The 17652-nt window shown below is 53.7% G+C and overlaps 1 protein-coding gene across 2 annotated transcripts in view; it reads right to left on the bottom strand.

The window, feature by feature from the left end:
* Window positions 1–17652, bottom strand: part of CASTOR2 (cytosolic arginine sensor for mTORC1 subunit 2) — a 50661-nt gene that overhangs the window by 9516 nt on the left and 23493 nt on the right. The window contains exons 1-2 of one of the 2 annotated variants that reach the window (XM_055562496.1): window positions 3304–3350; window positions 2469–2539 (exon numbers count right to left, since the gene is read on the bottom strand). In XM_055562496.1, coding sequence (XP_055418471.1) covers window positions 2469–2539; window positions 3304–3335 — 103 coding nt within the window. In that variant the 5' untranslated portion in view covers window positions 3336–3350. Of the gene's footprint in view, window positions 1–2468; window positions 2540–3303; window positions 3351–17652 lie in introns of those variants that run through there. The other variant, XM_055562495.1, reaches the window with a different exon arrangement.

The raw sequence follows: 17652 nt of genomic DNA, 5'->3' as shown, positions 1-17652 counted from the left end.
CACGTCCTCTGGAGCAACAGCTGAAGTCCTCGTGACCTGGGAACCAGCGCTGCCCCAGAGGGTGTTCTGGGTTCAGGGAGACAGTCTACACCTATGCTGTCCAAGGCCACTCACCTCACATGGCTACGGGGCACGTGAGACGTGGTTAGTGCGACAGAAAAAATACAATCGAGCATTTTATTTAATTTTGGTTCATTTAAGTCTCCACAGTCGTATGGGGTGAGCAGCTGGTTGGAGTCAACAATTGGCCCCGTTAGCCCGTCAGCTCCCCCAGGGTAGCGGCCTCGGTGGCCTTTGTTTTCTGCCATTCTCAGTGCGGGGGGCACACGGAGGCTCCAAGTGAAGGGCTGGGGAGGGAGAGGGCGGCTGTCCTCACCTCTCTCTACTCGGCCCAGGCCCCTCTTCTCACTCCTCTACCTTTGCTGTTCCCCGCCCCATCCCCCTAGCTCAGTCTCTGTGGTCAGGCTCCGTCTCACCACCAGACCCGGGGCGCAGGGTCACCTCTGACATCATTTCATGAGCTCCTATACTCGACTTCCCAGGATGGGGCAAAGGGCCCCAGGGGAGGCAGTGCCATCCCCTTACATGGTCTGCCTCTGGATTCTTAGGGCAGAATGCTGTCCATTTGCTTAGAGACCCGGCTCAGAAGTCAGCCCCTCTCCCATTTCACAGACTATGAAACTGAGGCCCAGAGAGGGAGGCTGATGGGTAAGAGATCACGGTGTAAAAGCGGGGGGACCTCATTCTGGCCTCGTGGCATGCCTTCCAGTCTCGCCTTGCCACCAGCCTGCAGCAGGGTGTTGAGAAAACCCCTCTCGCAGGGCTGAGCTTCAGGACTGTCAAGCAGGGGGGTTCAGGCAGCTGGGGTTCCAGGGCCCCAGTTCTGACAGCGTGGTCCCACTGGCCCTGTGGGGCCTTCACCTGGCAGGTGGAGCTTTGGCTGCCCCAGCCTCAGGCCTGCCCTTCCCTAGAGGAAAGGTGGACCATCTCAAGACTGCAAGGCATTATTATTTCTGTCACTACCCATCACCCAAGGCCCTAAAAATAGCCTCTTAGAGCTGAGGACAGTCCCTGGTGGATTGCTGAGGACGCCTGTCACCTCCCAGACACCAGGTGGGCAGCTCTGTCGTTGGGAGCCCCCCGCTGGCAGCAGGGCTTGCGGGTCCCTGTGCTATGCGGCCACGTCCTCCACACAGTCAGGTCAGGCCTTTCCCACCCCGCCAGCATCAGGGTCAAGAGACCTGGGCTCAGGTGGGCAGGGTTTCATCCTGGCTGCATGACTCTGGACAAAATTACCACGTCTCAATTTCTGAAGCTTTCAAATGTGAGCTGCTGAAATTAGGATGGGCTCCAGAAGACGCTTGGAGGATTATGTGAGATAAACCCCATCGAATGCTTAGCTAAGGGCCTGGTGTTTGAGGGCTCACCAAGCGCCAGAGTCTTTCTGTTTCAACACAGGTGCTGGCAGTGGTACCGGTCTGGGGACAGGAGCTGGAAAATGTGTCAATACCAAGAGTTTAACATGGGATTTCACTGTAAAGGAGTCACTTGTGGGACAAAGGGACAGTCGTGGGTCTGAGCGTTCAACTCAAAAGAATTTAAAACAAAGACCTAGGAACCACCTAAAAGTCCATGCTGGAGCCCAGCAGACGAACCCATAGTTTATCTATGCCAGAAGACCACAATCTGTTTAAAAAGCAGGTTCTCCATGGGACTTCCCTGGTGGTCCAGTGGTTAAGACTCATGTTCCCAATGCAGGTGGCACGGGTTCTATCCCTAGTTGGGGAACTAAAATTCCATATGCTGCACAGTGAGGCCAAAAAAAAAAAGGATGAACTCTATGGTATGCAAATTATATCTCAATTTAAAAGATGGAAGAAAGATAGGGTAGGAACTTTGGTGATACCCTGAGGCATTGTATAAAAGATGGAAGAAAAGTGTTATTCGCTCAGTCATCTCCGACTCTTTGCCACTCCCATGGGCTGTAGCCTGCCAGGCTCCTCTGTCCGTGGAAATGTCCAGGCAAGAATACTGGAGTGGGTAGCCATTCCCTTCTCCAAGAGATCTTCCCGGCCCAGGGATCAAATCCAGGTCTCCTGCACTGCAGGTGGATCCTTTACCGTCCGAGTCACCAAGGAAGAAAGATAATGGAAAATCACAGACGGATGGTGACCTTGGCTTGTTCCCATGGGAACAAGGACTGAGGATGTTTGAAAGCACCTCCCTTGTGGGAGGAGCCCCCAGAGAACAAGCCCCCTGCCTCCCTGGTGGCCTTAGTTCCAGGTGGGGTAAGCACTGCCCCCTGTCAGCTGTGGGTCCTTTCTCGAGGGATCAGAACACGTGGGGAGAGAGGGAAGCTCTACCGACTTTGCAACCCACCAGCAGGTGGAGGCAGAAACAGGCGGGGGAGCAGCCAGCACTGACCACAGACCACGGCCAGCCAAGCCCCCGGGGAGAGAAGCACATACCAAGAAAGCCCTCCTCATCGACAATGATGGTGTAATCCTCCGGGGTCTCAGTCAGACTGAAGAACTTGCACCTGGGTGGACAGACACACAGACACAGGATATTGTTAAGTCCCAGCAGACCCTGCGGCAGCCGCCCACCCGTGACCCCGTGTACCCGGCGCTCTGACCCAGGCTGCTGGAGCTGGGTGTGGGGGTACTGATTCTTTCTCCCGCCAGTGCCCCAGCTCTGACTCAGGGGGTCTCAGAGAGGCCTCGAGATGACGATCGTTTCCTCCGCCACACCCAGCTGGGGACCCCCGAGCTGGCCAGCCTCCAGGGTCGCCTCTAGGCCCCAGGGCAGCTCTGGCAGGAGCCATGCAGATGAACCGTGTTTTCCAGCCTACCCAAACGCCTACATTCTGACCTCTAGGCCTCTGTCGCTGTGCTGTGCGCCCTGCCCATGGTCCCAGCCCCTCTCCTCACCAAGTCAAGAGCCCCCCGTATTTCAGGGGCTAATTCGCATTACCCCACCGAGAGCCCCGCCTTTAGGGCACCCTTCTTCCTTGTACGAGAGAGGGGTGTGGCCGTGTGTGCCATTTTGGGGCATGGATCCCTGAACCGCCTCTGGTAACACTGCTTAGCCTGGGCTGTAAGTTACTCATCCTCTACCTCAAGTGGGACCATCAATTTCCCAAGGCCAGGGAGGGTCTGGCAATCACCCTGTCCTTCTGTATCTCGTCCCCGCTGGTCTCAGCCCTGAGTGCGCTCTGGGCACCTGGCAGACCGGCTGGGCTCCGTGTCCAGGCTGCCCTTGGGCTGGGCTTTGAGGCTGTCACCGGGTGAGGGGGAGGGTTACCTCCTCGCACTGCCTGTCGCCCTGCTCCCCATCCAGCTAGTGGCCCCCAGAACACCCCAGGCGTAGCGACAGGGAGAGCCGGCACGCTCAGGCAGTGGTGTGTGGGAAACTGCCCACGGTCATTTATTTTTCCGGTGTCAGTGATCTCAAGAGTGAGGCTCAGCTCGGGCTCCACGCCCAACGTGTAAAACCCATCCATCATGGGAAGTTATGACACAAAGAGGCCCAACGAGTAACCTGGCAAGGGTCCGAATGGCACTTCTACGAAGATTAAAATGGGAAAGGAATCCTGAAGTGTCATGGGATGCGGGTGGCCGGAAGGTTACACAAACCTCTCTCTTCCTGGTTTCCCCTCTCCTGACAGCCGCCCTCCAACACTGAGGCCTTGTCACCAGAACCCCCGCAGCACCCTTTTACCCTTTAAAAAAAATTAATTTAACTGGAGGATAATTACGATACTGCGGTGGCTTTTGCCATACTTTGACATGAATCAGCCACGGGGACACATGTGTCCCCCCCATCCTGAATGCCCCCTCGCACCTCCCTCCCCTTTTTTCTTTAAATTTTTCACAAGGTATGAGATCCACCGGAACTGGTAAGAATGCAAAATGGTACAGCTGTTAGAGAAAACGGCTTGTCAGTTTCTTACAGAGTGAAACATACATGACCACAGGCAATCCTACTCCTGGGTATGGACTCAAGAGAAACGAAAACATGGCCATACAAACACCTGTATGCAAAATGTTTACAGCCTTTATCTGTAACCACCCTGAACTGCAAGCATTCCAAACATCCTCCTTGCAGCTGGAGAAGTGGGTGAACTGTGGCACATCCATGCCAGCGAACACGAGTCAGCAACGAAGAGGCGTGAATGAGTGATTCCTGCAATAAAGTGGATGAAGCTCAAGAGCAAAGGGCCAAGGAAAAGCCACACTCAAGTTAACGTACTCCATGATTCCATTTATGTGAGATTCTGATTTACCTTTCTTTTTAAATGAAACTTTTAATCTTGTATTGGAGTATAGCCGATTAACGTTTCGATAGTCTCAGGTGGACAGCAGAGGGGCTCAGCCATACGTATACATGCATCCATTCTCCCCTAAACTCCCCTCCCACCCAGGCTGCCACATAACACTGAGCAGAGTTCCCTGGGCTCTACAGTAGGACCTAGTGGTTATCCATTTTAAATACACCAGTGTGTACCTTCCCAAAGTCCCTAACTATCCCCACTGCTCCCCCCACTCCCAGCAACCATAAATGTGTTTTCTGTGAGTCTCCTCCTGTTTTGTATAATGTCCTTTAGATTCCACATATAAGGGATGTCATACAATGTTTCTGCTTCTCTGACTTGTGTGTGACATTCTGGAAGAGGCAAAACTGTAAGGATGGAGAACAGATAGATCCCTGGTTGCCTGGGGCTGGGTTGGGGTTGATGTCTAAAAGTCACCAGGAACTTTTTGGGGTGAAGGAGGTGTTTGGTTTCTTTTTAAAAAATTTATTTATTTATGGCTGTGCTGGGTCTTCTTTGCTGGGCACAGGCTCTCTCTAGTTGTAGCAAGCAGGGGCTACTCTCTAGCTGCGGTGCACGGGCTTCTCTTGCTGTGGAGCATGGGGTCTAGGCACACAGGCTTCAGTAGCTGTGGCCTGTGGACTGAGTTGCTCTGAGGCGTGTGAAATCTTTCTGGACCAGGGATTGAACTCATGACCCCTGGTGGATTCTTAACCACTGGACCACCAGGGAAGTCCGGTGTTTGGTTTCTTGATCGTTGTGGTGGCGACGAGATTGTGTATGTTTTTCAAAACGGAAAGAACTACGCCCTAGAAAGGGTAACTTTTACTGTATATCTCGATTATGCCGCCATGAACCCAGAGTTAAGAAAAGCGCTGGTGCCAGAGTCATAAATGAGGTGGCACCCTTCCCCTTCCTTGACATTCGGCTCAACCAGCAGCACACACTGTTCAATTTCCCTCCAGGTCTTTGGTTTTCAAATTACATCTCTTGCCCCTGCCTGTCCCACATCCAATTTGCAACTACTGTCTGGACAAGTGAAATCTGTAATTGCTGGGGGACAGCAGCACATTATCACCTTGGTGAGTGGCAATCGCTGGTCTGGCCTAGTTCCTTCCTGGGGACCCCTGTGTGCTAAGAGCCTCAGGAAGCCCCTCTCCCCAGCTATCACCAGAATGCCACAAGCACGTACACCCTGGCTGGGTGGGGGCAACTCAGCCATCCGAGAGCCCCGGGAAGGCAAACAGATGTGGTGCTTGCTCTTGGTGCCCTCTTGGCGGTGAGGGATGCTCCAGAAATAGACCGTATAAATGACCCTGAGGGCGTAAACACCGGCAGAAGGCAACATCGGCCTCTGTATAAATGGAGGTATGACTATGCTGTTGATGTGACCCGCGGCTGAGGGCCAGCTGGTAGACATCCATCTTGGAAGGTGCACCTTGGCATGGGCAGGCCTCTGGGAGGGCGAGTTGGCCAGAGGGACCTGCAGCTACTCCTCTGGTCATCAAACTCAGGAGGACCTATTCTCATATTCCGCCCCCCCCCCCACCACGTCCTACACGTCTCGGAGCTCACCCCATCTCCACCCCACCCCGCCAGTTGCTCTGATTTTGCCTCTCTCCATCACTCTCCTCCACATGAATGCGTGCCTAGCAGCCTCTCCAGAACTCTTGCCTGTCTCATCTCACACATCCAAAGGCTGACAAATATTCTTTCCACAGCCCGGCATCCCCTTCCCTGTTCTTTGGCTGGACACGTGCTGCTCATCCTTCAAGACTCAGTTTAAGCATCTTGTTTGGGGTGAAATCTTTTCTAACTGGCAGCGGCCACCTCCTCTGTCTCACTTCCCACCATAGGAGGGGTCCTCCCCGGATGTTAAAGCCACCGTGGACGCTAGGCTTGGTGGTGCATCACACCTTTAGGGGACAGTTCATCTCAGAGTCTGTGAAGGATGCCTGTAAGAGTTGGGCAGTGCACAACCTGCACAGCTGCACTTGATGGTCCCGAATGCTTTCCACAATCTAGTCCAGGTAACACTTGTTTCCCCCAGTGGACCATATAAGCTCTCAAAGGGAAGGAGGATGGGTTCTCTGCACATACACCTTGTACCTGACATGGCCTGGACAGAGTGTCGACACTCAAAGCCTGATGAGCAGGAGTGAACCATGGCCATATACCTACCCCCAGAGCCAGAGAAGCCCCGATCAGAGCAACCCCTGCCTGTCCTGTGTGGCACTGCTTTGACTTGCCCCGCCGCTGGGGTAAGCCTCCAGTCAAGTCTCCAGTCCCAGCTCCACGCTCTCTAACGTGCTGTGGCTAAACCCATTCCCCAGACGCCGGGCCTCGGAGTTTGTGGCGTCTCTGTGCTTTGTCTAAGGAGCCGGAGAGAGGAACAAGACCCAGCAATTACCCAGGCTGCTGCTGAGTGCTGTTAGGAAATCCGAGGAGGAGGGGAAGCATTTGCCCTCTAGATGCCCTCATGGTGCTAAGGAACAGGATGAAATAACAGGGTTAGAGAGAGCCGCCTGGGAGAGCGGGAAGAGGACCAAGGTCCTGGAGTCAAGAGGTCCGAGTTCCAGTCCCAGTCCGGCGCCAGGGGGTGGTGAACCCTGGGCTGCCTCATTCCTCTGTACAAGTCCAGTGAAGGACACGTTCAAGGGGGACTAGGTTTCCTGTAGCTCCAGCTTGGGCAAGAAGGGCACAGGCCCCGTAGAACCCTGCCAGATCCATAGCAACGTGGATCTCAAAGGGCCTGGCGACAAGGCATGGAGAGACGATCCCAGAACCATCAAATCTGTCTGGGAAAAGCTTTTCAAGGGCAGGTAAAAATCCCATCCAGCTCTGATCAGAACCCAAGACAGATCTGTTGCCCAGGCAGCTGGGCAGGTGGTAACATCACACCTCTGGGGGAGGGCTCATTCATCGCACAGTCCATGTGAAGAGCACCCTCAGGGCGGGGCAGTGCATGGCCTGTGCACCTGTGTGATGGTTGGTTGGCAGGAGCGGTCAGGTAGAGTCCTGGGCAACGTAGGAGGGAGACTGGGAGCAACAGCCCTAGGGACCCTCCTGGTTCACCGTGGTTCAGGACACACTCTAAGAATCGTAACGCAAGTCCCCTGTCCAGGAGATGCCAACACATCCTTGGGCTCTGTGAACGAAGCATGGGTGCTCGATAGTCCATGTCTGTTCAGAGACTCACAGGCCTGGTAGAGCACGCCCAGAAGAAATGAGGGGGCTTTAGACTGTACCCCCTTCCCGCCTGGAGGAAGAGTCCAGCTGCCATCTGTTAATCTCTGTGGCTGCTCTGGACCAGGGAAGGGAACCGTGCTGCTGTCTATGGCTGTGTGACCTTTGGCAAGTCACTTAACCTCTCTGTGCCTCAGTTTCGTCACGTGTACAGTGAGGATGACGACAGTCTCCACTTCCGAGGGTTGCTGCTTAAGAATAAAGGAGTGTACACCCAGCACGACCATGGTAAGCACCTATACATTGGCCATTTTTCCTTCTCGGAGGACAGAGGCAGCTGCGGTGGGGGACCACGGGGAGGCCAGCTTGTGTTGCCAGTTAGAAGGGCTCTAAAGCCAAATGAGGGCTTTTCCCATAGCTCAGTGGTAAAGAATGCGCCTGCAATGCAGGAGGGATGAGGGTTTGATCTCTAGGTTCAGAAGATCCCCCTGGAGGAGGAAACGGCAACCCACTCCAGTATTCTTGCCTGGGAAATCCCCATGGATAGAGGAGCCTGGTGGACTATGGTCTGTTGGGTCACAAAGAGTCGGACATGACTGAGCAATTGAGCATGAGCAAAGCTAAATGGGCTACAGAGACCAGGAAGTAGTGAGATGTTACCTTTCTGAGGGACTGAGCCCCAGGCTGGTGGGCTTCAGAGATGACGCTACATTGATGGGGAGGATGGATTAAGCCACCTCCAAGGTTCTGGGGAGTGCCGAGTCTCTGGATTCCTTGAGACACTTGGTCCTTACACGCTGACCCCAAGCAACAAGCTTTGGCTGAAAAGTCTCCATTCACCTTCCAGTAGTCTGACACCCATCAGGTAGCCAGCAAAGGGATGATGGTCTATGATGGAAGAAACCAACTCAGCCTGCAATTCCCAGTGGATCTGCTGGAGCCAAACCCACTCCCGGGTACACCATGCTGGGACTTCAAGAATCTTCAGACATTCAGCATGTCTGAGCACATGGACTGTCCAGATCAGGGGAGCCAGGGAGGTGGCCTCACACATCACCATTGGTTGGGAGCTCCTATCAGCATCCTTCTTGCCTTCCCCATTCACCTGAGGGCTGGGTGGTGGTCCTGCCCTCCCCTCCTCATTTCTCAGACATCACAAAGACCCCCTGACATAGTCAGGGCTCAGCAGAAGTCGCCTGTCCATGGAATCCTGTGCAGAAGTCTCGGTCTCTGGGAGGCAGGAGCCAGCTTCGTGGGCCAGACCCTCCCGGGACCAGGGCCTGTTTTCTGCAGGGTCACCACGTGCTCCTCCCAGCCAGACCTTGCTGAGGTCGCCAGGCCACAGAATAAATCTAGCCCTTTGCAATTAGAGCTTGGTCAACTGGGCTTTTTGTCTTTTTATACAGTCATGGGGTTCTCACGGGAAGAATACTGGAGTGGTTTGCCATTCTCTCCTCTGTGCTAAAGCTGAAGCTCCAGTACTTTGGCCACCTGATGTGAACAGCTGACTCACTAGGAAAGACCCTGATGCTGGGAAAGATTGAAGGCAGGAGGACAAGGGGACGACAGAGGATGAGATGGTTGGATGGCATCACCGATTCGATGGACATGAACTTGGGCGAACTCTGGGAGACAGTGAGGAACAGGGAGGCCTGGTGTGCTTCAGCCCATGGGGTCGCAAAGAGTTGGACATGACTTGGTGATTGAACAACAGCTGGGCTACGACATGAGCACCAGACAGGCCCTGCAAACCAGACTGAGAACAGGCTTCCAGCATGTCCCAGGTACCCGTAATTCCTTTGCTCAAGTAGGGCCTCTGAACGCTCATTTTGAATTTCAGCACCTGGACACCCATGCCTGTTTCCCACCAAGGGTAGCCCGTTCAGGATGGAACGAGGGAGGTTCAACTACATCTTCCTCTGTAGCACATCACAACGAGCAGATGGAGGGGCCAGGCTCTGACCCACTTCTGGGGGCATCCCATTGCCTCCACCAGCCCCGCCGATGCATTCCTGCAGTGGAACACAGGCGCCTCGAACTTGAACTCCAGCGAGGGACAGACGCGCTTTTGGGGTGCTCACTGTGCTGGTCTCCCGCCTTCCCGGGCTCTTCTTCCCTAAGGACATCCAGGCGGAGAGTGTGGGTCAGACTGCTTCTGGTACCCAACCGTGACTTTTTCTTCTGCTTCTGGGTCTTTGATAGGTCTTTTGTGTTATTTACAATTCATTTCTACTGTTATTAATAACTAGAAGCTAGCAATTGAAATTTTAGTTAGAAAAAACTAAATTAGTTGTTTTAGTTAACAACTAGAAGCTGCTGTTTCAAGCACTGTGTCAATGCTGTGACTTGAAGGGCAATCCTAAAGAATGTCCTTTTTCTGTTAAGATTGAAAAAAAATCTGCTTTAGTCCTGGGTGGCCAGGAGAATCAGACAGCGTGGGTATCAGTGCTCACAAATTCTAGGGTGATACGCAGAGACAGGACTGCAGAAAGGGGCTGGGTAGGACGGAGGGAATCGGTAAGGTCTGGATAAAGCCCCTGAGAGCCAAATGCAGTGGCTAGATCACTCAGTCTTTCGACAAACAAACGGTTAAGTGCCTTTAATGCATAAAGGCACTGCTTCGTGAGCTGGAGACACACCTTAAATAATTGGACAATTAGAATTTCCATGGGGGCTGGATAAACGGTGAGTCAGACGGTGGTGTGTGCCTCAGAGCCAATAAAAAAAGGGAATTTGCAGTTTAAAGCAGAGTGGGGAGTGGTTGCCAGGGGCTGGGGCAGGGGTAATGGAATGGGGAGCAATCATTAAATGGGTGCAGAATTTCACTTTTGAGACGATACAAAGTTCTGGAGGTGGATGGCGGTGAAGGCTGTGGAACAATGCAATGTAAGGATTTAATGCCACTGAGATATACACGATACACTGAAAAGCTTCTACAGGACTCATGGGGACCTTCTCTTGCTCTTTTTTAAATGGTGGACAAATGTATTTAATAAGAAATATTACAAAAAATTAAAATGATAATACTTTCTGTTAAGTACATTTGTTCACCATTAAAAAAGGGGACTTCCCCGGTGGTCGAGTGGTTAAGAATCCACCTTCCAAGGAAGGGGACTCGGGTTCGATTCCTGGTTGGGGAACTCCCAATCCCACATGCCACTGGGCAGCTAAGCCACAGTGCCACACCTAGAGAGAAGTTTGCCCACCGCGATGAAAGATCCCACATGCTGCAAACAAAGACCTGATGCAGCCAAAAAAATAAATCTTTAAAAAAAAAGAGAGTGAGCAGGGAGGGTCCCCCATGAGTTCTGTAGAAACTGGAAGGGTGAGCACGTGGCTGTCCCAAAGCCCCGAGGTGGGTTCCTGCCCAGGAGTGGCTGTTGGTGGGGGAGGGGGAGCAGCAGGCTAAGATGTGGGAGAGAATGCGGGAGGGCCGAGGATGCCTGGGGCCCCTGTAAGGACCAGGTGGGGCTGACAGGCCAGTGAGGAGGTACCTGTGGTCTTCAAGGGGGCTGGCTGGTGAGAGCTGGGGGCTCGGACCTGGCTGGCGCTGGTGGGTGTGGCTCCGTTTAGAAGCCAGGAAGTTATATTCAACAACTGGGGGCTGGTGAGGTTGGTGAGAAAGACTGAGGCCAAGGCAGGAAACCATCGTCTTCCACGGCACGTTCTCGGCAGAAGCACCAGGGGAGAGGTCAGCTGGTGGACGGGGCTGCCCTGAACTGGCAGAATGTACACACCTCTGAATCCCGCCCGGACCCACAGCTTTGGTCCTTTCCTCCATGGAGACCTGAAGCTCCCTATCCCTGCCCCAAGGGCTCAAGGACAAGCCACAGGGAGCTTCAACATGGCTCCTCTGATGGCCATCCCTGTGGCCTGGGGCACCGGGCAGTGTCAGAAGGGTCATGCCCAAGGGCAGGAACCGTGTTTGCGGAAGGCTGGCCTCTTGCTTTGCAAGCAATTTCCAAGTGCAGGGCACACACGAGGCGCTGACTAGTGGTTCCCTTTCTGCCTTGGGAGGGACTGAGATGGAAAAAAACCCAAGTGGACATCCTGGCTTTTGCCACCCCTCCAAGATGAGGCTGGAACAACTGATTGGTCATCGAATCTTCCCAAGTTCCTTATCTGTGAAAGAGGTTTGAAGATACCTCTCCTGCAGGATTGTTCAGGATTTAAGGAGGTTACGGAACACACACGGGAAGTGCTCAAGACCCCGCATAAGCATGCACGGTCTCTTGATGTTGTGAGCTGGCCTGGAGACTTGAGTGGAGGTCCAAGGCAGTGTTCCCATCCGGGTAGTGCTCAGCCTTGCAGTGGGCTCCGGGTCTCTGCCTAACTTCTGGTCTCCCCACTTCTCATGGCCTCCACCCCAACCCTCACAAGCAGGACAGTCAAGTCTCGTGCAGTGGCTAACGAACCCAACCCAGGTCCCCCAGGCAGCACACTGCACCCCACCCCCACCATCCCCCAGGGTCCTGTCACCCCACCTGCCCATCACCTCCCAGCGATGATCGTATCCATCGCGGTGCTGAGATGACTTCCTTCACGGTCTATCTCTGCTGGTCAGATACCTGCTCCTCGGGAGATGACTGAGTTTTTCTCATCCAAGTTCCCCATGCCTCCCATAGGACTCCACGCAGGGTCTGTGTGTCATCTGCTAACTGAATGTATGTGTAGTGTCATTAATGATTCCCATTTCACAGGTGGGAAAACTGATGCTCCGTGAGGTTAAGGCAGTTGTGGCCTTGGGACCACTGTGGTGTGCGGTCTCTAGGATCGGGGGCGGCAGGAGGGGGGCAGCCAGGGGACAAGTGTGGCCTGTGGCATATTCCCTATGACTCAGCTCTTCCCCTGGGAGTCATCTACCCTCTTAAACATGGGTAACCAGAGACAGGGATGAGAGAATTGATAACAGCCCGTCCTTGGTAACAAACTCCTGGCTGCAACCCAGATGCCCATCACCAGGAGAGGAGAGTGATGACAGAATACTATCCAGCAGCCAATACGAACACTCTGCAGGGACTTGCCAAACTATGAATGCGTCTCAGCAATATAATCGTAGATGGAAAAATAAGTGCCCAACTGTTATATATAGCACGGTATTCTCTTTACAGAGTGAAAAGCAGCTACAATGAAAAAAAAACAACAAAACCCAGCACGTTTAAGACTCCACGGAGATGCAATATAACTCCATGTAAAGGAAGCCAGGGAATAAAGAACATGTTACTTGGGGTTGGGGGAATTCCCTGATACCTCAGTTGGTAAAGAATCTGTCTGCAATGCAGGAGACCTTGGTTTGATTCCTGGGTTGGGAAGATCCCCTGGAGAAGGGAAAGGCTGCCCACTCCAGTATTCTGGCCTGGAGAATTTCATGGACTGTATAGTCCATGGGGTCACAAAGAGTCGGGTACGACTGAGCGGCTTTCACTTTCATTTCACTTCAGGTTGGGGGGGTCTGGTTAGATGAAGGGTGATTTAAAAAAAATAATTTTATTTGCTTGGCTGCGCTGGGTCTCTGTTGCTGCTTGTGGGCCTTCCCTCGTTGGGGCACACAGGGTCCTCACGGAGGTGGCTTCTCTTGTTGCACAGCATGGGCTCTAGGGCACACAGCCTCAGTCGTTGCGGCTCATGGGCTCAGCAATTGTGGCTCCTGAGCTCTGGGGCACAGGCTCAACAGGTGTGGTGCGCAGGCTTAGTTGTTCTGAAGCACGGGGGATCTTCCTGACTCGGGATTGAACTCATGTCTCCCGCAGTGGCAGGCGGGTTCTTTACCACTGAGCCATGAGGGAAGTCCCAGATGGAGGGGACTGTTTCCCACCGACTTTTGCTCTGGCTTTGCACGTGCTGATTACACTCTATTAATATTAACTAGTCAATTAAGCAAATACAGGTGGGCTGTGCAAGTGACACGTGATGGGTGAGGGTTATGAACCTTACGATGAAAGGCTGCAGGCAACTGGGATTGGGTCCTGGCAGAAGGGACCTGGCCACAGATGAGAGGCCAGGGTAGGCTGCAAAAAGGTGGAGGAAACGCAACTGAAGAGCCACCCAGAGGAGGTGGCTGGAGAAGTTTCTGGTCCAGGAGCCAGAGCCAGGCAAGCGTCCTAGGATGAATGGACAGGTCTGGTCCCAGGGTTACAACTCACCGCCATAGGGGTCATTCACTTGGCTCTGGCTGGCCAGTGATTTGGGGCTCACTTGAGTTCAAGAGATGTATATCTGATCCCCAACTTGGCCCCCATAGCCCAGCCTCTAACAGTCTGACCGTGCTGTGGGTAACAGGCTAATGCTCTGGGTCTCAGTTACTGCACCAGCCCCAATGACCTTTTTTTTTTTCATTTAAAAAATAAAAAAAATTTTTAATTTTATATTGGAGTATAGTTGATTTACAATGTTGTGTTCGTTTCAGGTGTATAACAAAGTGATTCAATTATACATATATATATATATATATATATATGTTCTTTTTTACATTATTTTCCCTTATAGATTATTACAACATATTGAATATTGTTCTCTGTGCTATGGGCTTCCCAGGTGGCTCAGTGGTAAAGAATCCGCCTGCCAATGCCAGAGATGTAGGAGACAGTGATTTCCATTCCTGGGTCGGGAAGATCCCCTGGAGAGGGAAATGGCAACCCACTCCAGTATCCCTGACTGGGAAATCCATGGACAGAGGAGCCTGGCGGGCTACAGTTTATGGGGCTGCAAAGAACTGGACACGGCTGAGCACACACACAGCACTCTGCAATACAGCAGTTCCTTGCTGACTATCTATTTTATACATAGCAGTGTGTATATGTTAATCCCAAACTCCTAATGCATCTCTCCCTCCTCCTGATTTCCCCTTTGGGAAGCCCCTGAGCCTGTGTCCTCTCTGATAGTGACTCCCTGGCTTTCTCCTGACTTAACGGGAAGCTTGTTCAACAACCCCCACCCCTGTTCCTCATGCTGCAGCTGAGAACACACGCAGACACACACCCTCCAAGGATGCAGACAGCGTTTGGTCAGCAGACTGAAAACAGTAATCAAAAGACTCGACCCTATAGCAACTGGTGGTCCTTCACCCCCTGCCCTGCCCCACCAAGCCCCTGACACCTTCATGGGAAACCAATGGTCCCTAGACGGTTTGCCATTACAAGACTTTGGAACCATACTGAGGTACCGCCTGGATGGAGTTGCCAGCCTGTTGCCTGGCAACTCCGTGATGCCCCCACTCCCAGGTCACTCTGTGCCTCTCTCATCTCCTGCGGCCACTTCAATTCTGTACCGCCTGTTGCTGCCTTGGGGACAGGGTGTCCTGGGTGGCCTGCTTGGCCGATCCTTAGATGGCCCCCGATCAGCACCATCTTCCTCAGCAGTGACCTCCAGCTCAGAGATCCCCTGGGTCCTGGCTCTCACCCCTCCACCACTCAGGGGAACAGCTCAACCCTCCCTCTCCCGTGCCTCCCTGTGCCCACGCTCTGCACTCCAGTGTCCACCTCCAAGTTCCTAAGGAGGTGAGGGCTTCCTTCCAAAACCCCTCTGCCTTTCCATTCATCTCATCCCCTCTCTCTGACCTTGGAAAAATGGTGCCACGGGGGCAATCTTTTAAGTCCCTGTTCCCACCAGCACCTCTCTCTCAGGAATCTTGTCTCATACTTGGCTTCCTCCTAGTCTTAGTGACAAACAAGCTCAAGTTTCCTCCATCCTAAAAAAAGGCTCCCTTGTGCCCATCAACCTTCTCCCCTCCACTACCGCCAGCCCTCCAGCCCCTGCCGCTGGCCGGCCTCAGGCCTCCAGTGGATCCTGCTCACCTGTGACCTCTACCAGCCAAAGATGAAGGCTTCCTCCCTCACGCCCTCCTGTCCTTGGGCCTTCTGGCAAGACCCTACATGGCTGCCCAGGGGGCCTCAGCCTAGACCCGGGTATTGAGCACAGGGTCTTCCGACGTCGACCCTCCTTTCGCTTCCTGCAGTGTCCTCTCTTCCAAGCCTCCCCAGTGCTCTTCTCACATTACCCCCTCCCTGCAATTCTCTCCCTCGCAGGCTCCTGGTCACTGCGACCCAGGCTTTCTCCCCAGGCGTCAGACACCCACTTCTCTGATGCCGGCTGGACTCGTCTCAGACTCATTTCTTACATCCAACTGCTCAGAGAGGAAGTGCCGGTGCCCATTTCACAGATAAGGAAACCGAGGACAGCAACCCAGCAGGCAACCCAGCAGACAACTGAGGCCACCTCCTGTGCCCTCATCCCAATGGGACGAAACAGAATCGAGTACCATTCGCTTGACTCTAAAAACCCACTACTGGAAGTTCCCTGGTGGTCCAGTGGTTAGGCCTCTGGGCTTTCATTGCCGAGGGACAGAGTTCAATCCCTGGTCAGGGAAGTAAGATCCTACAAGCTGCGAGGCATGGCCAAAACCAAGCAATCAAACACCCCTGCTGCTCCCCCCTGGGCGTGGCCAACAGCTGACCACCAGGACAGAGTCAAGGACGGGGGACTGCACCAAGCCTGGGGCTGAAGGCTGAGTCATCTCAGAGAACATTCTCCTTTCAATGGCTGTGGCCGCCTGTTATGGGCAGTCGGCTGACACTCGATCTGTTTACTCTTGGATTCCTAGTCCAGCAGAGTGAGGCCCTCACGGGGGCCTCTCTGGGGCATCCTGGGCAAGGAGCCCCAGCCAGTCAGAGCCTCGCGGACCTTAAGCCAGGAAGGGGAGGGCCACTTCCAGGTAAACTTGTTCAGCAGACCCACCCTGAGACTTTAGATTTATGAACCAGATAAAATTAGCAGAGGGAAGAGATTTGCAAGGGTTGGTTTAATTTGGTAGAATCGCTTACCACAGATTCCCATTAAAACCACAACACGCGGGAGAAAGGGGGGAATCTTCCTGGAATCACCCAGACACGAAGGCGGAGCACGGGGAAGCAGAGAATCAGGCGGGGGGGGCCACTGTGTGCTGCCTCCGGGTAACGGAATCCCGGAGACCCCGCTGCTGCTTGCTTACCCCTGGGGAGGGGGAGCTCACTCCTTTGTGCGGCCAGGAGAGCTTATCTCTAGAAAGCTCTATCTGTGGGGCCTCCTTAGTAACTGACACCCAAATAGTCTTAATTCTGCCCTCCAGGGACCCAGGGAGATTTATTTCAGCTGGGAAAACGGCAGGAAAGGAGCCCAGGAGGACTACCACCTCTTCTCACAGTGGGAACAGGGCTTACGGGCAAAGATGTTACATAAACCTCAGCTGTTTGCTTAAAGCAGGGGTCCCCAACCTCTGGGATCTCAAGCTTGATGACCTGAGGTGGAGCTGATGTAATCATAAGAGAAATAAGGTACACGATGAATGTCATGGACTTGAATCATCCCGAAACCACCACCCACCCCCACCTGTTCCCGGCGGCAGTAGTGGTGAAGACCCGCCTGCCAGTGTAGGAGATGTGAGAGACATGGGTTCCGTCCCTGGGCTGAGAGGATCCCCTGGAGGAGGGCATGGCCACCCTCTCCAGTTTGCTTGCCTGGAGAACGCCCATGGCCAGAGGAGCCTGGAGGGTTACAGTCCATGGGGTTGCAAAGAGTTGGACACAACCGAAGGGACTTAGCATACACACCCCCACCCAGCCCCAGTCTGTGGAAAAACTCTCTTCCACGAAACTGGTCCCTGGTGCCAAACAGCATGGGGACCACTGGCTTAAAGCATGGGTTCTCAACCTTGGCTGAACATTGAACTCACCTGGTGAGCCCTAAACTGAGGGAGCCTGCGGAGGATGTACAGCTGAACGGAAAGCCAGAGAGGCAGGAGGCCAGCCTCCCTTGCCAGATGCCTGAACCTTCCTGGCCAGGAGAGGCTGCCGGCAAGCTGCCTAGCCAGGGGCTTGAACACAGCACATCTGACACCACGTTCTGGGGGGGACCACCCTGGGCGGATGACCACCTGCAGGCACTGTCCACTTACTGAGCCTCTGCTCTGCAGGCTCCTCTAGGAAGCTGTGGGGGTGGCACTCCTGGCCTCCCCGAGACAAGGCTGAGCATGCCTGTGAGACACCGTGGAGGACACTGCCCCCTAAATCAGAGGTACCACTACTCCCCGGAATGTCAGCGCCCAGGGCTGCGGGTTTAAGCTGGTCCCGACAATACCCACTCACTGCAATGCCAGCAGGGAGGTGACGGATGGGGATGGC

Source organism: Bubalus kerabau, chromosome 23 (genome assembly GCF_029407905.1).
Source record: "Bubalus kerabau isolate K-KA32 ecotype Philippines breed swamp buffalo chromosome 23, PCC_UOA_SB_1v2, whole genome shotgun sequence".
NCBI lineage: Eukaryota > Metazoa > Chordata > Mammalia > Artiodactyla > Bovidae > Bubalus > Bubalus kerabau.
The sequence above is the reverse complement of the archived record's forward strand: the minus strand, read 5'-3'. Positions and strand labels throughout refer to the sequence as shown.